This window comes from Ailuropoda melanoleuca, chromosome 10, assembly GCF_002007445.2.
Source record: "Ailuropoda melanoleuca isolate Jingjing chromosome 10, ASM200744v2, whole genome shotgun sequence".
NCBI lineage: Eukaryota > Metazoa > Chordata > Mammalia > Carnivora > Ursidae > Ailuropoda > Ailuropoda melanoleuca.
The window spans coordinates 57848760-57867994 of NC_048227.1; the positions used below are offsets into that span (position 1 = coordinate 57848760).

General features: G+C 35.7%; 1 protein-coding gene across 2 annotated transcripts in view; it reads right to left on the reverse strand.

Annotated features, from left to right (window-relative positions):
• Positions 1-19235, reverse strand: part of SEC63 (SEC63 homolog, protein translocation regulator) — a 72719-nt gene that overhangs the window by 48058 nt on the left and 5426 nt on the right. For both annotated transcript variants that reach the window (XM_034668940.1, XM_034668939.1), the window contains exons 2-4: positions 8426-8525; positions 3592-3706; positions 2120-2232 (exon numbers count right to left, since the gene is read on the reverse strand). In XM_034668940.1, the coding sequence (XP_034524831.1) occupies positions 2120-2232; positions 3592-3706; positions 8426-8525 (328 nt within the window). The remainder of the gene's footprint in view (positions 1-2119; positions 2233-3591; positions 3707-8425; positions 8526-19235) is intronic.

Genomic DNA, 19235 nt, shown 5'->3' on the forward strand with positions numbered 1-19235 from the left:
AAAATAGCTTTAAAGTAACATCTACATTGTCCACTTGTTATAGAGTAGCTTAAACATAAGTTTTACACCTGAAAGCCAAATCCCAACTATATCCAAAAGAAACCAGAAGCTATGAACCAGAAAATTCAATCGTTGGTCTAACTCCTCAGAAACACCCAGACCTCCTTTCCTTTAAAAGTTAGAAACTGGTATGAAGAAACAGGAATGACCCAGCTTGTTATTACAATGGGCAAATAAGGGAAGAGAAAATATCCTCAATAGCCAAAGCAAATTCTAAAAAACTTTGCAGTTCAAAGCCTATAAATGCATTCCAAAAGCTGCTTGAGTTATACTTAGGCTGCTAGAGCTATGCATAGAATGGGAACTTCAATCACCCAGAGCTTATATTTAGTAAAATGTACCTTTATCTAATTCATTTATACTTACACAAGTTACAAGATCTCAAAGTTCTAGGTCCCATAATCATTTTATTTCTTCATTTGTCTGATGGACCATCAACTATTTAAGACATTTTACTTAAAAAACATTCTATAGCTTGATCATATAATTGAGTTAAAACCAAAGGCCATATATTATTCTTCTGTACTTTTTAGAATAGTGACCATACAACATAAAGAGTCAGATTTCTAGTAACGTGAGAACAAAATCATGAACTTAAGAATGTTACAATACCTGAAAACTGAGAGGAAAAAAAACCCCAAAGACACTGGAATTAAAACTACCAATTAAACAATCTTAGCTATCTGACTTCTCTGCGTATCTTCAGTTCTTCTTAAATTACCTGAAGACAGCAACTGAAGCACTGAAACACTCGTGCAATGAGAGTAAATGCTTGGAGAAGACACAGTGAAAAAAGGGGGAGACAGCAACTAAAAGACAGAAATCTGGAGGACATCTGCTATGCAGAAAACAAAATGTAGTACACACTTCAGGAAGTTCCTGAAGGCTATCACAAAATCATATTCATGTATATAACAAGCAACTCAAAAAAAGAGGGGAGAGGAGACAGTCAATATACTTTTATTAAGCACAAAATGAGTACTTCCCAATCTTCTATAAGTCATATACCACTTGCACTTGCTATTACATCTGAGTATCCCACTTACTTCTTTTTTTTCTTTAAGATTTTATTTATTTATTTGACAGAGAGAGAGAGCATGCACACAAGCAGGGGGGGCGGCAGGCAAAGGAAGAGGGATAAGCAGGTTCCCCACTGAGCAGGGAGCCTGATGCACGGCACAGGGCAACTTCACAGCTCTGGGATCATGATCTGAGCCAAAGGCAGATGCTTAACCAACTGAGCCACCCAGGAACCCCTCCTATTATTTACTTCTATTTTTAAAATCAGCACAAAATTATACATCACTGAGTCCTCTAAAAATAGACAACATCTTGTCTGTATTTTACTCTTTAACATAAGAGCTGTATGGGGATATGCCTATGAGTCCTGAAGAATTCAGCTAACTTTTATCTCTTGTAATATTAACACTCAAGGAAAAACCACCTCTAATTTTATATATTCTGTCTTGTTTCCCAAAAACTAAACTATTCTTTAGATAGCCTGATGAGACAAGCTACATTACCAAAATAAGAGAAATAGATCTAGTCTAATAAAAGCCTAGAAATGAAAACAAGGTGTAAGTATATCCTCTTCTAATCAGAATGCTTATAAATAACTCAATTAACATATTACCTACTACTTAATTTAACTAACTTCACAGGGCAAAAGCACTACTCTAAGTTGCTAAAAATTCAAGTTTAGTTAATTTAGCAGTTTAGGGACGCCTGGCTGGCGCAGTCGTTAAGCATCTGCCTTCAGCTCAGGGCGTGATCCCAGCGTTGTGGGATCGAGCCCCACATCAGGCTCTTCCGCTAGGAGCCTGCTTCTCCCTCTTCCACTCCCCCTGCTTATGTTCCTTCTCTCACTGGCTGTCTCTGTCAAATAAATAAATAAAATCTTAAAAAAAAAAATTAGCAGTTTAGGGTTGTCAGCCAGTTCCATAAATAAAAGACTCAACATATAAGGTCAGCATTTAAAAGCAATGACAACTATTTTAGTCAAATAAAAAACTATCTTTACCACTCCTAAAAATGCGTAACGGGTCCTACTGATACTTACGCTGCATAAGCTTTTGCTATCCTCATGAACATAACTTCATCACCTCCTTTATCTGGATGATATTTAAGTGACAGCAAACGATATTGTTTCTTAATCTCTGCTACTGTTGCCCCCTAAAAGGATAGCTTTGTTTTAGTAAAAATAAGCACAATGCTGTAAAAACATAATTCATCCCACTCTGAACTTTAAATATAAACTATTCAATATTTTCAGAAAGAGAAAATGCTTTCATCCTATGTTTGTCCTGTAAGTTTCATCCCATGTATTTTTTAAATAAAAATACACTTATTTTGTCTAATACGTTTATTTTATTGAGCACCTCCTAGGTGTTGTGTGGTACACTAGGCACCAATGATTTAAGAATGAAACCACACAATGCCATATTGAAATAAAATAAAAGGATAGTAACATTTAAATATCAAAAAATGATCACAGTAAATTAAGTCTGTCTGAAGAAACTCTCAAATCAAAGGTTAACTTCCTTTCTAAGAAATAATCAGAAGAATATCTGGTTTCATTTGTTTATCAATATTTTAATATTAAACACTTAAGTTTACCTTAGCTATTTCCTAATTAGACTCAATTTCTATTAATAAACTTTTCATATTGATTTTTATGGGATTAAATTGCCCCCCAAATCTTTTAATCTTAAAAAAAATCTCTTGATGACCATGATCATCACAGTAAGAAAAATCAGATGATACGATGCAAATCCTGCTTCTACAAAACAGAAAACTAGAAGACATGTTTTGTATTGGTATTACATGAGTAACTGGATAAAGCCATCTATTGAGCAAATACTAGAAGTAAAGAAAGTGGTTTGGGGAAAAAAATGGAAAGAGCGCTAGATTCAGTTTGGCTACTAAGAAGTTATGGGACTCCAGACAAGACACAAATTTTCCAGGCCTCGTTTTCTCCACTGGCAAAAAAGGCTAGATGGTCTCTAGCATTCATTTCACTTCTAACTTTCCACTGATATACCTAAAAGACCAATTTTCTATTGGGACCCATCTCAATCAAGTTCAATCAAAAGATTACCTAAGGAGTATATCCAAGGTTAACCTGAATTTCCATTAACAATGAAACCAGTTCTTTGTAAGACATAAAGACTTAACACACTGTGTGAGTATCAACATTAAACACAGGATCATGAGATTTTTACCATCCAACCAACATAAATGAACCTCCTGGTTTTAACTTTGCATTAAACCAGTCTTATAAAAGTCTTTTTAAAATATACTAACCTCTCATCTCATCTTCAAATATTCTTATATTTAGCAATTTCAAACCAAGCTTTACTAGGATAGAAATTAACATCTAGCTCAAAAAACATTTATACATTAGAATAAAAATGAATTATATATCCAAAGTCTGATTTCTTTAGGCACAACCCAATTCCTTTTAGGATATGGGCTTATGGTATTTTCGTAGGGTCAATAAACTAATGTGCATTGTATAAAAATACTACTTACAGGATCCAAATTTAATACTTCGTAAGGATTGTATTCTTGATATTCTCGGTCTGTTTTGGAAACTTTGTAGGCAAGGAATAAGAACAATGCCCATCCGGCAAGAAGAACTATTTTCCTGTTCAGGAAAAAAATAAGTGAAGTACAAATAAATATACCTATATGGTTTTCCTTTAAGAGTCTATAAAGACATAATGGCAGATCGAGGCAAAAAATAATCTAAAGTGTCCTACATCGCTATGATATTGACAATTCTATAATCTCTGGGTTGTAAACTCCTGTCACAACCAAAACAGTGTCTTTTTTAACTTTGAATTCTCTAGAATCTAGTAGTCTGCATCTAGAATCTTGCATGTAATACTCCCTCAATTACTCTTTGCAGAATTATATGTGTAGAACTTAATTCAACTTATTAACTTATTGGTCTCATTATATTAGATCAAAATATATTAACACTAAGTATTCAGTAAACCATTTACTGTAAAAAAAAAAAAAAGCTGCTCTTAACCTAATAATTAGACTTTAAGTAAGATAAACTGCAAAAAATAATGGGTCAATTGTGCAATGATGAATGAATAGCCTTGTTTATAACAGTAAAACTTCAGAAACAAATTAAATATCCATTTATATGGGACTAATTAAATAAACCACTTATAGGAGACTAATAAGCCAAGACACAGCCAAATAATTAGCCAATACAGATATAGAAAGATGTACATAATAGGATAAAAAGGGATATAAAGGAATATATAGTTTGGGAAAAAAAAAACCTTCTTCTCTCCAATATGTTCTGTTTAGTAAAAATATTTAAAAGACTGATATTACCAGTGTTGGAGAGGCTAAAGAAAAAAGGAACACTCATACCCTTCACACTCTGAAGGACTATCTGGCAATAAGGTATCAAAACCCTAAAGACGTACATACCCTTTTAACTATCTATTTCAAGAAATTTAGAAGAAAATAAACTAGGAGCGCCTGGGTGGCGCAGCAGTTAAGCGTCTGCCTTCGGCTCAGGGCATGATCCTGGCGTTACGGGATCAAGCCCCACATCAGGCTCCTCTGCTGTGAGCCTGCTTCTTCCTCTCCCACTCCCCCTGCTTGTGTTCCCTCTCTTGCTGGCTGTCTCTATCTCTGTCGAATAAATAAATAAAAAATCTTAAAAAAAAAAAAAAAGAAAAGAAACTAGAATTAAGTATATAAAGTATAAAAAGCTGGTTACAGATATATAACAGAACTAATACACAGAATACACAGAAATATTAAGAGAAAACACAGAGATGTCCACCAGTAGAGTAGTAGACAAATAAATTAAGGGTATTTTAATAAAGTGAAATACCACCTAGCCAATAAACGCAATATTTGCTGTGGAAGATTATCTACCTTGTATTGAAATTAAAACAAGAAAAACAGCTTTCAAAGATACACATATAATATGCTATTTTTAATAAACAAAAGTTTATTAAAAATATAGTAGAAGGTAAATCATCTTAATAGTGGCTCTTTAAGTGATGAAATCAAGTAATTTTAATTTTTTTATACTCTTTATATCACAATTTGTTATGCTAAGAAGGAACTGTTAAACACATGAAAGGAATCATATGAGGCCTAATCAAAACAAAATTGGAGTGACCTTTTTTTCAAGACAGAAAATGTTCCATGTGTTTAAGCTCATTTGGTAGAATCCTAGCTCAAATATGTTTATTTGGAATGGGCCTCTAGGATCAAGTTCCAATCCACCTACTGACCTTTATCACCCAAATTAAAAAAACAAAACAAAACAAAAAACCCATCTCCCAAAGTTCCCTAAGCTTTTTTTTTTTTTTTAAAGATTTTATTTATTTATTTGACAGAGAGAGAGAGACAGCCAGCGAGACAGGAACACAAGCAGGGGGAGTGGGAGAGGAAGAAGCAGGCTCCCAGCAGAGGAGCCTGATGTGGGGCTCAATCCCAGACCACTGGGATCATGCCCTGAGCTGAAGGCAGACGCTTAACAACTGAGCCACCCAGGCGCCCCAGCTCTAAGCTTTTCTTACCATCATGCTTTTGCTCTTGAATATTTCCACCCAGAATTCCCATTTCCCATTTCTGCCCATCCAAACTCTATTCATCCTTCAAGACTCACCTCAAAGCAATCCTTACCCCTGTCAAGGTGATCAATGGGGAAATCAGGATTACAGTCAAAAAGAAGCAAAAACCGTGACTTTTCTACTCTAACTCACTGCAGGCTCCTTGAGCACGTAGACAGGATCTTACCGAGTTTTTTACTAACCCCAGAGTAGCTTAAACACAGTTGGCATTCACATACCAATTTCTTTCCATCTGGCCAAAATAATGTTCTAATCCTTATTAAGTACTTAATATTGCAAACTGCTTTCCATACAACTTATATCCCCAAAGAGGAAAAGAATGCCCTACGTGGAACACTCCCACTTCCACCAACTATCGAGGAGAGGTAATTAAGAACATAGGCTCTGGAACAAAACTACCTGAGGTCAAACCCCAGCTTCACAACTTAATAACTTAGAGATCTTGGAAAGTTGCTTTGTCCTTTATAACTCAGTTTCCAATTTTTAGGGTGGGTTTGAGAATTAAAATAAATTAGGTATGTAAAGCACCTAGAAGGTACCTCACAGATAGTAAATAATCAACTCCTGTTAGCTGTTCTCAGTATGTCTTACCCAAATCTCAGCCCTGACCTCACTGAGAAGCCTTCTCTGTCTCAAGCCAGGAAGCCCTTCTCTGCTCTGTCATGGCACCCCTCTCACAGCCTTACTAAACTCTATTATCATTACTTGTTTATTTGCCAGTATCTCCCACAACTGTTAAGTTGCTGAACCACATCTATTGGCTAATCACAATACATCAGTTCCTGGTATAATACCTGGCACATAAATAAGAGGCACACAATGACTACTTCCTGAATGAATAATGGAAATAATTTACATAGTAATTTTTAACTCAAACCCAAAGTCTGCAATACCGTCAATATGCTACAGAACACTTGAAAATCTACAAGTTAATAATTCCACATTTTGTTTTGCCAAGGCCCTAAAAGGCTAAGAAAGCTCAGAAAACAAAGATAAAAGTAAAACTGAAAACCACTAAAACAAGACTTAAAAGCAAACAAGGGAAGAAGGGAGAGGGATCAAAACACTTAGGACATACTATACCCCCCCAATGACAGATGCTCTACATGTTGCACCTGGCTCTCTGAGCCCAAGAATGAAGAGAGGATTAGAGAAGCTCCTAACAGAAGCCCCCAGGCTGATGAAAACTGTAACAACCAATAAAACCATGCTTTAATCTCCTGAAAGCCAAAGCAAAGGTGGAAACATAACGGATTTCACCATGATCTACACCCAATTTTTTTAAAACATTATTTAGGTCCCGTGAAAGGATAAGCATTTTTCCCTACATACAGCATCAGTGATCAACTTATGAAATCTTGTGTATTTTCTCTAAGCATATTTTAAAGGTCATTTCCAGAAAGAGCATTACACAATGACTGCTTAATTGTGAAGCAATTGCTTTAAGTTAAGAAGCACAAAGGTTTTGATGTTTCTGACCTATCTAAATTGTTATCTCGTATCTATTTAATTCTTCCTTACTTATAAACATCCCTTAATTTGTGCTTGCATTTAAGTAAATCAGTTGACTAATCACTGAAGAGAAATTCACAGAGTTGGGTTTTTTCCCTTGAAAACTGAGGTTCAGATACCCACAAAGTATTGACCAAAACCCAAAAAGGAAGAGATCGGGAGGCCAAAAATACTTGCCTTGCTACCTCATAAAACTTTAATTTAAATGAGAAGCAAAAGCAAATAATAAACAGTGAACATAAAACTACTCTTGTAAACACTAATTTTGCCTTTTAGTTTCATATCAATGAAGAACTCTTAACACAAAAGCTAAAATTTCCCTCCCTCTGCAAAGGAAGTAAACTAGGCAAAGTAAAACCTTACAAAGAAAAACCATTTAAACCCCCTGAAGTTACACAGATATGTTGTAAACTATCATGATCATTTAAACCAATATTAAAAAATAAATGGTTCTACTTTTACTAATTCCTCTGCTAGTTCTTCCCCTCCTATCTACTGGATAGACAGACAGAAGTAATTCACAAGATACAATCCTCCAAAAATGGCAACTCTTTCACCTATCAGATTCATCTATTACCCCCAAACTGATGACTCAGGGTGAAGGCTCTAAGCCAAGGCTCTAAACCATACCCCACAGTCTCACAAAATCAAATAGGCCTGCTCTCATTAAACATGCTAATGGCATGTTTAATCAGATTGGCCTGCCAAAATAAAAGGTCCCTGCTCCACCACTTCTAGATCCAGGACCTTGGTCAAGTTATCTTCCTCTTAATTTCTTCATCTGAGAAAAGAGCAAAAACATCTATTTTGAAGTTAATAATAAAATTATGAGATAACACATAAAGCCCTAGTATAGCAGCTGGCATACAGTATGTGCTCAATAAACATTAATTATCACTATGAAATGCTAACTTGATTATGTCACCTCCCTGCTTCTGATAATCTTCTGAAGATTCACCCATAATCTTTAAGGCAAAATTCAAATCCTAACAAAATGCACAAGGTCTTCCTTCAAGATCTGACTTCCTTTTCTCCCTTCCTCCCCCAAGTCAGAAGTACATTCTCTCTCTTTTGAACTTCTAAATCATTCTGTTTAGAAAGCTCCCAAATTCACATCCTACCCGTACTAAAGCTACAATTTCTTTAAACATGTCTTATTCATCATTATACCCATATTTTATATGTTACCTAGGAAAGAGTGAGCACTAATTTTTTTTTTATTGAAACCAATTACTTACTTTACTGTAGGAATAATATTTGGCTGGGGTTTTAATAATCGTAAACGATACCACATACATCTTCCATATACTCTTCTGATATTCTTTAATCGAATTTGCTCTGTCAAAAAAATAAATAAATAAGATGGTAAGTTAAAAGCATTTTTCATAATGAAGACAAAACCACTTAACACCACACTAACCTTCATTACCGTGCTAAAATTTTACTGGAACAAAAAGTACTACCTACTCAAATAACCTTTAAGAAAAATTGACAATATACGTTAATTTTTCTGCCACTCAGAACAAATGATCTATAGAAAATTTTGCTCAACTACCACGCAACCATTTTCATGCAAGACTTAAATAACTTCTAATTGAAAAACGCAAAAACTAACTTGAACCCAAAATATTTAGTCACATGATCAGCAATTTCTGAGAAATTCTCTCTTCCTTTCCCTTTTGCTACAAGAAAGTACAAGGTATAAAATAGTTGAAACACGCAGCTTATTCAGGAAGCTAAGCAGAAATGGTATTATTCAATCATGAGAATAATTATGTTAAATTAGAAAAGTCACCCAAACCCATAAGAAGTTAAAATAGGTTCATATAGGAGTTATAAGAAAAGGCATTATTTTAGTCACCAGGAAAAATCTGCAATTCAATTAAAGAGGAATTAAACCAAAGCCAAAATATCATATATTGTTTTACTAAACTCACTACCATCACTTGAATAACTTTCCCAAGTTAAAAAAAAAAAGTTAAATTCTTAAATAAAAATGTACACCTTTTCACAAAGATAGCATGCAGAAACAAAGGAAAAAAAACCCCTCCCCCTCCCAAAGCTGAAGCCAAAACAAAGGCCAAGAAGGCAGTGCTAAAAGGCAACCACAGTCTGGGGGGCGGGGGGGGGATATGATATGCTCTGCATGTCACCCACCTTCTGATGGCCCAAGACACTCCAAAGGCAGCCCAAATATCCTCCTTGGAAGAGCAATAAGCTTGACCACTATGCCATCAAGTTCCCCCTGAGCAATGAGTCAGCCATGAAGAAGATAGAAGACAACAATAATTGTTGTGTTCATTATGGATGTCAAGGCCAACAAGCACCAGATCAGATTATGAAGAAGCTCTATGACATGACAAGGGCCAAGGTCAACACCCTGATCAGGCCTGATGGGAGAAGAAGGCATATGGTCCACTGGCTCCTGACTATAATGCTTTGGTTGTTGCCAACAAAACTAGATCACTACACTGAGTCCAGCTGGCTAATACTAAATAGAAATTTTTTCACAATACTAGAAACTACAAAACTGCAGTCCTTAAATGAGATGTTAGAGAAATAAAAGAACTTTGCATATAACAGAATGTTCCAAAGCCACCATGTAAGAAGTCCAACTGCCCTGTTACCACCATCCACATAGGAGAGGTATGTGGCAGGAGGTATCAGAACCAGGTGTGATAAAGAGGGATCCATATGTGGGAGGGGGTGGTCACAGCAAAGAACACTGGTAATATGCAGGGGGATTGATCAAATAAGTTAACACATAAAGGATAACTCAAGTTCCACATACGAAAAAATAAAAAATAAGAACAAATCCTATGGTACTGAATTGGAATTAAAGATATTGGTATGAACTAATATCTTTTAATATAGAAATACAGATGTATTCTATACACATACACACACACACACACACACACACGGCCTACCACTATTAAGGGAGCCTAGGAGCAGTGTGTGGGATATCAATAGCAATGAGCACATTAACAGCCAGATCTAGTTTCTAAATACCATTCTCCACTAACAAGAACAAGGGATCCAAGTATCTTTCCACAAAATATTACAAGAGGGAAAAGAATAATTTTAGAGTGGGAAAATATGGTAGGCTGAACAACTACCACCCAAAATGTCCACATCCTAATACCCTGAACCAGTGAATACATTATCTTACATAGCAAAAAAGACTTTACAGATCCAACTAAATTACGATGAGATGGGGAGATGTATCCTATGTTCTCTGGATGGGCACAATATAATCACAGGGGTCCTTGTAAGGAGGAGGCAGGCGGGTTAAAGACAAAGAAGGTGATGTGACAATGGGAGATGTTGGAGTGATGTCCTCTGAAGATGGAGGGAGGAGTCATTAAGCCAAGGAACACAGGCTGTCTCTAGAAGCTAAAAAAGGCAAGAAAAGAGACTCAACTCTAGAGCCTCCAGGAAGAACCCGTTCTATCGATCCCATAACTAGCCCAGTAAAATTGATTTTGGACTTCCAGCCTCCTGAACTGTAAGAGAATAAATCTGTGTTGTATTAAGCAAATAAGGTTGTGGTAATTTGTTACAGCAGCAACAGGAAACTAATACAGAAAGCCTGGCAGACATTATCTTAATCAGGTGATCAGTGGACATCAACAGCAATGGGACAAAATGCAATCATATACCATCTGATAGAATGCAATAAGAGACACACAGAATCAATTTTGTAAAATTCCTACCTAAGATATATAACCTGAATCTAATCATGAGAGAACACCAGACAACCCAAATTTAGGTTCATTCTACAAAATAATTGGCCTATAACCTTCAAAGTCAAAAGGCTGAAGAACTGTTCCAGACTAAAGGAAATTAAAGAAACATGTCAACTAAATGTCATCTGTGATTCTGAACTGGATCTCTTGCTATAAAGAACTTCACTGAGACAAAACTTAAATAGGGTCTGAGAATGAAGTGGTAGTAATGTTAATTTTTTTTATTTTCATGCTTAAATTATGGACACTGGTGGTTTTTTAATCTGTATTTCATTAAATTAAGCCTCCACAGTCTCCCATTTTCAACTATAAAACCAAAGAAATGTTTGATAAGGTTATAAAAGAACAATGCTAAGTTTCTATTAACCAGATGGCTTGATCTGTTCAAAGGAATGATATCCTCCCAATGTCTCTGGCCAAAAAAAATAGACATGGTTTTCACCCCCATAGTTTTTCACAATGTGTACATGTACATTCTATGTCTCACTCTTCCAATCCAAAACTTAAATCTTAACTTTTTAGGATAATACTGAAGTCAATCAATAAGTACTACAAGCTGGGGCGCCTGGGTGGCACAGCAGTTAAGCGTCTGCCTTCGGCTCAGGGCGTGATACCAGTGTTATGGGATCGAGCCCCACATCAGGCTCCTCTGCTATGAGCCTGCTTCTTCCTTTCCCACTCCCCCTGCTTGTGTTCCCTCTCTCTCTGGCTGTCTCTATCTCTATCAGATAAATAAATAAAAATATTAAAAAAAAAAATAAGTACTACAAGCTATGGTTTACACAGTAACACACTGGCATTTAGATTTCCAGAACAACTAAATATTCAGAGCACACATTCCAAATCTTTACGTGAATGACCTCAAGTGAAAGTAAATATTACAAGTGAAGTCCTTCCAGGCTGTTTTTTAGAAAACACTTAGGATTTAAAAAAAAAAGTTCACTTATAAACTTGTAGTTTATAGAATTACTAGTGTCATGGCTAGTAAAAATTATATTAATAATACCATTAACTTATAGTTTTTAAAGAAATTATACACATTTATAGAAAAGGGAAACTACAAAATCATAAAACAATTTTGTGATTTAAAAAACAATATAACATATTATGACTGCTCTCAGCAGCTGAACATAAAGTTTTTATGTCTGTGGAAATAACACACAGGTTTGGGGGAAGGTTATTATGGTTGTGCTTCATAAGCTATACAATGTCTTTGCTAAAATAGTCACAGCCACCTGTCCATGCCAGAATGATCTGCCAGGGTGTACTATAACTGAGTGAACTCTTAGCACCATATTCCTAGAACCCAAAGAGCTGAAAGAATGCTAGTCAGAACTGAAGTCTTCAAACCTGTTTGCCTGATTACAGCAAAACGAATTTTTAAAAATCGTAATATCTAGCTGTATATTTCTAATTTGGCATTTCAAATTTTTTATCAGAAATCTGAAGAGTTGCAAAAGACATCACTTTTGACCTTAAGTTGACACTTTAAAAGTTCCATCACTTTCAAACACACCAGTGAAATCTAAAAGCCACAGCAATTTCATAGCCACCATCATCCATTTACAAAACTTCATGAACAAGCCAACACTTCATTCTACTACCGCCACATAATTTTATCCTCATGTAACATATTTTTATCCTGGTAAGTCATTTGTTATAATACTGACAAATACTCTTAAAATTAATTTTTTTATTCCTCATGACTATTAAGTTTTTCCTAACTTTTTATTTTGAAAATCTTCAAATCTTCAGGAAAGTTGAAAGGATATTACAATGAACAAAACCCTTCACCTAAACTCATCAAATGTTAACAACATTTTGCAACTCTTGGCCTTACCTCTAGTTTCCTTTTTCACCTCCCACTCTTTTTTATCTGAACTATCTTCCTGTAAATTGCAGACATCAAGATGCTTCACCTCTAAATGCTTTAGCACATACTGCCAAAGAACATCAGTAAAAGTTTATCATACTCAGGTTTGACATCTATAAGCTTTTAGATGTTAAAACTTTCGGCTACTTTTTTTGGTGTTATCAAGACAACATCAATATTATAAGTTGATAAATTACTAAAATTAGAGTAAAATATCTGCTATAGTATCACTTACAAGCTTATAAATATCCCATAAATACCAAAACTTATTTTTAAAAATTAAAAGTACATTTTTGCCAATCCAACACAATATTAGACAAAATAGCTTTATCTCTTAATTTAAGTATATTTTGTTAGAACCTGGAAGCACAGATTACCTTGAATCCTTCAATTTATAGACAATATACCCGATATAACCACATTGGCAAAGGCAACCCTCATTGTTAAATCAATTAGACAAAACAAACTTGGTTAAAAAAAAAAAAAGCATGACTTCATTTTTCAGTTTAAATAAATATATCAATATATATTTTGATATTTTGAAAATTATAAAAATCATTGAGAAATAAATTTGAGAACATGCCTTGTAATATAGATTACTTAAATTAATAAAGCTAAATGATATAGAGAGGACATAATTTATTTAAAAGAAAAAAGTACCGGGGCGCCTGGGTGGCACAGCGGTTAAGCGTCTGCCTTCGGCTCAGGGCGTGATCCCGGTGTTGTGGGATAGCCCCACATCAGGCTCCTCCGCTATGAGCCTGCTTGTTCCTCTCCCACTCCCCCTGCTTGTGTTCCCTCTCTCACTGGCTGTCTCTATCTCTGTCAAATAAATAAATAAAATCTTAAAAAAAAAAAAAGAAAGAAAAAAAGAAAAAAGAAAAGAAGAAAGTACCATACTTCTCTTTCCAAAATTCAATGACTACTACTCCTAAATCCCTTGGGGGGTCCAAGAAAATAGTACCAAGAGTCAAAAGGTAATATTCAATAATCCAAAGAGTCTAAAAGACATTATACATCAGTTTTCTAGCTACCCAAAGTCCTTCTGCAGCTAGCTGAGAACAAATTACCTCACCATGATGATACTGGCTCACTCACTATTGGGACAATTTTGTTCTACTAATTTTAAAAAAACAGGAAAACACATTTTACTATAATAGTGTAGTTTGATTCCCAGAATGCTGCAAAATAGAAGCATGAGAATGATAAATTATTAGTGAAAAATTGGGAATCACTGCTCTAGACCACCAAAACTACAGCTCACCTAAATCATTCTAATCTCAAAATAGACTAAGAGAAACTAAAGCTTCTGTTATGATCTTAACTTGAATCTGAATAGGTAGCCAAAATGTGTCATTCTCAAGGCCAAGTCAGAACCACTTGGATTTGGGACAGAGAACTGACTGAACACTACTCACCACCACCAGTGCACACAATCACAGATGATCTAACTTGGAAGGTTGCAGAAACGTGGGTTCATCTGCCACCTATACCCGAGAAGGATACCCAGGTAATTTATTAAATACTGTACTGACAGTAAAAACAGAATGCGCGTATTGTATGGAATGGTTGTAAGTGCATCAGTTGTTCACCTGGTGATCACACAGCTGACTGGGAGCTGCGGTTCACTGCTGCTGCGTGCATCATGACAGTACTGTACCACGTATCACCAGCGCAGAAAATGACCAGAATTCAAAATTCGAAGCACAGTTTCCACTGAATGTGTATCAATCTCACACTTTACAGCCCCAAAATCGTAAGTTGAACCATTATAACCCAGGACCATCTGTATAATATTTTATAGTATGTGATTTTTTAAATATGCAACTAAAATCTCTTAATTAAACATTCTAAGTAGAAAAGACATCGTGTGTAAAAGGATATATAAGCAAGGTGGCCAAAAGACTGTTTTCACCTCATTAAGAAACAGGAGAAAATATTAAGTCAAGATCTTGTCACTTCTCTGCTTAAACACCTTCAATAGCTTTCCAATGAACTTAAAATAAAATCCAAGCTTCTTACCCTGGCTTAGAGACAGGCTCTGCACCCCAGCTCCTTCTCTGACTTTATCCCTATTCTCCTAACCCGGCAGACTCCTGCCACTTTGGTCTTCTCTGTTCATGGAATATGCCCAACTCGTTTTTGCCTTAAAGGCTCCTGTGCACACACAACTGTTCATCCAGCCAGTAACAGGCTTTTCCCACCCAATTCAGATCCCTAAATGACTGGCTTCCTTATGTCACTCGGCTTGAAGGAACATTCTCAGGAAGACTTTCTCTGAATCACCTACTTTTCTATACAATATATATCACTATCTAATATTTTATTGTTTATATGTAGTATGCCAATCATCTCCCCCACACCAGGATGTAAGCTTCAAGAGAACAGAGATCCCACCTACATTGTTTACCCCACATTCCACCATCTAACACAATGCCTGGCAAACAGTAGGTGCCTAATAAGTATTTGGTGAATTCATGAATTTTCTCATTTAGATGTCCCAATAATCCTGGGGATATATATGTACGTATTATACTTAAAAAAAGAAATTGAGGCTCAGAGAGGTTAAGGAACTTGCCTAAAGTTACAAATGGTACAAAGGAATAGCAAATAATCATTAAAGAAATGATACAGGACAAGGAAAACAAAAGTGAAAATAAACCATTGGAATTTAAAAGCTTTTGCACAGCAAAGAAAACCAACAAAAAGGAAATGAAACCTACTGAATGGGAGAAGACATCTGCAAATGATATATCCAACAAGGGGTTAACATCCAAAATATAAACACAACTCAACAACAAAACTGTAATTCTCTTACAAAAAATATAGAGATAAATTTTCATGACCTTGGATATGCCAATGGATTCTCAGATACAACAACAAAAACACAAGCAATAAAAGATAAAATAAACTGGACTTCATCAAAATTAAAAACTTTTGTGCGGGGCGCCTGGGTGGCACAGCGGTTAAGCGTCTGCCTTCGGCTCAGGGCGTGATCCCGGAGTTGTGGGATCGAGCCCCACATCAGGCTCTTGGACTATGAGCCTGCTTCTTCCTCTCCCACTCCCCCTGCTTGTGTTCCCTCTCTCGCTGGCCTGTCTCTATCTCTGTCGAATAAATAAATAAATCTTTAAAAAAAAAAAAAAAAAAAAAACTTTTGTGCATCATGGGACATAATCAAGAAAGTGAAAAGACAATCTATAGAATGGAAGAAAATATTTTCAAACCATGAATCAACACCTGAAAGTCAACAAAAAAAGATTTAACAACTCAACTTAAAAATGGGCAAAGGATCCGAATGGACATTTCTCCAAAGAACATATACAAATGGCCAAAAGACAAATGAAATGATGCTCAACACCATTAGCCACTAGGGAAATGGAAATCAAAACCATAGTGAAATACCCACTTCATCACATCTATTACAATGGCTATAATTTTTTTTAATGAAAAGTAAGTGTTGAAGAGGATATACAGAAATTGGAACCCATGTATGCTGCTAATAGAAATGTAAATGGTGCAGCTACTGTGGCAAACAGTTTGGCAGTTCCTCAAAAAGCTAAAGCTAAAATAGAATAGAATTACCATATGACTTGGCAATTCCACTCCTAGGACCATACCCAAAAGAACTGAAAATAAGGACCTAAACAGATACCTGTATGGCAATGTTCACTACAGCATTATTCACAATAAACAAAGAGGGGAAACAACCCAAGTGTTCATCAACAGATGAATAAAAATGTGGTATATCCATACAACGGAATATTATTCAGCCATAAATAGAAAGAAGTCCTGATACATACTACGACATGGATGAATCCTGAAAACATTATGCTAAGTGAAATAAGCTAGACACAAAAGGACAAATACTGTATGATGCCACTTACATGAAGTATCTAGAATAGGCAAATGTATACAGACAAAGAATAGTTTTTCAGGGGTGAAAGAAAGAAAGAACGGGGAGTTACTGCTCAATAGGTAGAGTTTGGGGTGATAAAAAATGTTGTAAACAGCAGTGATTGTTGCACAACATTGTAAATGTAATTAATATTACTGAATTGTTCATTTAAAATGGCTAAAACTATAAATTTTACATTATATACACATTACCAACAAAAAAAAATTTTTTTTTTCATAAAAAAGGGAAAGATTCCACCTCAGTAATATCTCAATTATGTCTATCTTCCTATTGCCACCACCACTGTTCAGGCCCTCATTACCTCCTGTCTGCTTCTTAATCTCTGTTCTTTCTCATTCTATGAGATGTTATTACATTAATTCATATACAGCACAAATGTAAAAATACATTCTAAAATGTCCAAAAATGACTACTGTCAACCAAATCACACATAAACTCTTTAGCTAGACATATAAGATTCTCCACCATATGACCTGAGTCAACTTTTTTGGCCTTTTCTCACTTAGTCACTGAATGAATTCTGCTTCAATTGATCTGTACTTTGAACACAGTCCATGCTTTCCAGCCTCTGTACTTTTCCTCACAATTTTTTTTTAATTAAAGATTTTATTTTTAAATACTCTCTACACCCAACGTGGGGCTTCAAACTCATGACCCCAAAATCAAGAGTCACATGCTCCACCAACTGAGCCAGCCAGGTGCCCCCCTCATGTGATTATTCTTTGCACTACCACTCCCACCATTCCACCCATTAAATCTTTCTTACCCTTTAACAGTTTAGTCAAAATACCTCTAGATCCCCACTATCATTCCCAACTAGATGCAAATACTTTATCTAGCTAACCTCCACAGACTTGTGTTCACTTTTCTTACAATTCCTTTGTTGTGCTCTGGATATAACAATTCATGTATTTGTCTAATCCTAATCTTCCCACCCTACCCAGATTACAAACTCTATCTAAACAGGATCATATTTACACTGCATTCATATTCTTCTCTTCTGCCCTCCTAGTAGAGGCAAACAGTGAAGGCTCAATCCGTAACTACTAGATTTAACTAACCAAGCAAAAAACCCAACGCCAAAAAAATCTGGAATCTACATGAGAAAATCCCTTCCATCCATACTGACACAAACACAATTCTCAAAATATAAGGATATACACCTTTTTAAGAGAATGAATAACCAACAACACGTTTCAAAGAAACAATGTGATGGTGAGATGGTGTAACATTTCTTACTCATAAAGTCTGACAACAGGAAACATTCTTTAAAAGGAAATCCAAGTACAATAATTATATTTGTTGTGACCTCCTCTATGTCTGAGTAAAAAGTATGACTAAGGGAACGAACATCTGAGAAAATGAAAATAAGCCTATCTTTTTGTTTTTCAGGTTCTTCCAAGAACAAGCAAGTATCCAAAATGACCTTTAAATAAAAACAATTGTAAGCAATGCATTTACTAATCCAATGTTTGTCACCACATCTACAAAGTCTAAATGTTGTACCATAATTCACACTGACAAGTTCCCTCCTGGTCCCCTCTACTGAGAAGAACTTAGGTGTATATATAGTACACGTCTGATACCCCTTTCTGTCAGGATAAAACACAGAGGAGAATGACTTTATTTTTAAATGACTCAAACTAGGGCACCTGGGTGGCTCAGTCGGTTAAGTGTCTGCCTTCACCTCAAGTCATGACGTCAGGGTCCCGGGATGGAGCCCCACGTGTCTCCCTCTCCTGTCCCAGGCTCCGCCTCTTGCCCGTACTCTCTCTTGCTATCTCTCTCTCAAATAAATAATCTTTAAAAAAATATAAATAAAATGACTCAAACTTCTCAGATCTCTAGTATCCCTTCAAGATCTAAAGTCTTAGGAAGACTATATGCTCTAAATAAAATATGAACATGCATAAAATATACTCCTGTGAACACAAAACTGGTATTCGCCAGTTTTGTTCTGTTAAAATCCACTCCACAAGATATTGAGATAATCAACTCTCCTGTAATTAGAAACCTAGATAAATCAATAGATAAGGCCAATATGCCATTTAAATAAAAATGATCATCCCCATCCTTTTCCCTGCACTCACTCCCAAAACTGATAAAAGTAGATTATTATTGGGCCAATCACCAAACAGCTTTTAAGAGAGGGAGAAATAAGCAAACACAGAAATAAGTGAAATTCAAAATCTGCACTCCACTCTCTCATTCCCTCCAAGGTACTTTTGTATTCCATATAAATAGTCCAAGCTGTCTTAGAATTCTCTTGCTAATCTGCCCATTCCCCTACATTTCAACGGACTAATAAGCCTCTGAAATGGACTCCTTCTCCATCTAGTTTTTCCCCACCCAGCAACCACCACCTCCCACCCTCTTCTGACAAATCATTCTCCACACAATGCTCCACAAAAGCAAAACTGACCAAGTCATTACCCTACTTTAAAAACTCCACAGTCTATCCAATATCTTACAAGATAAAATATAAGCTTCCTAAAATGGCAAAACTG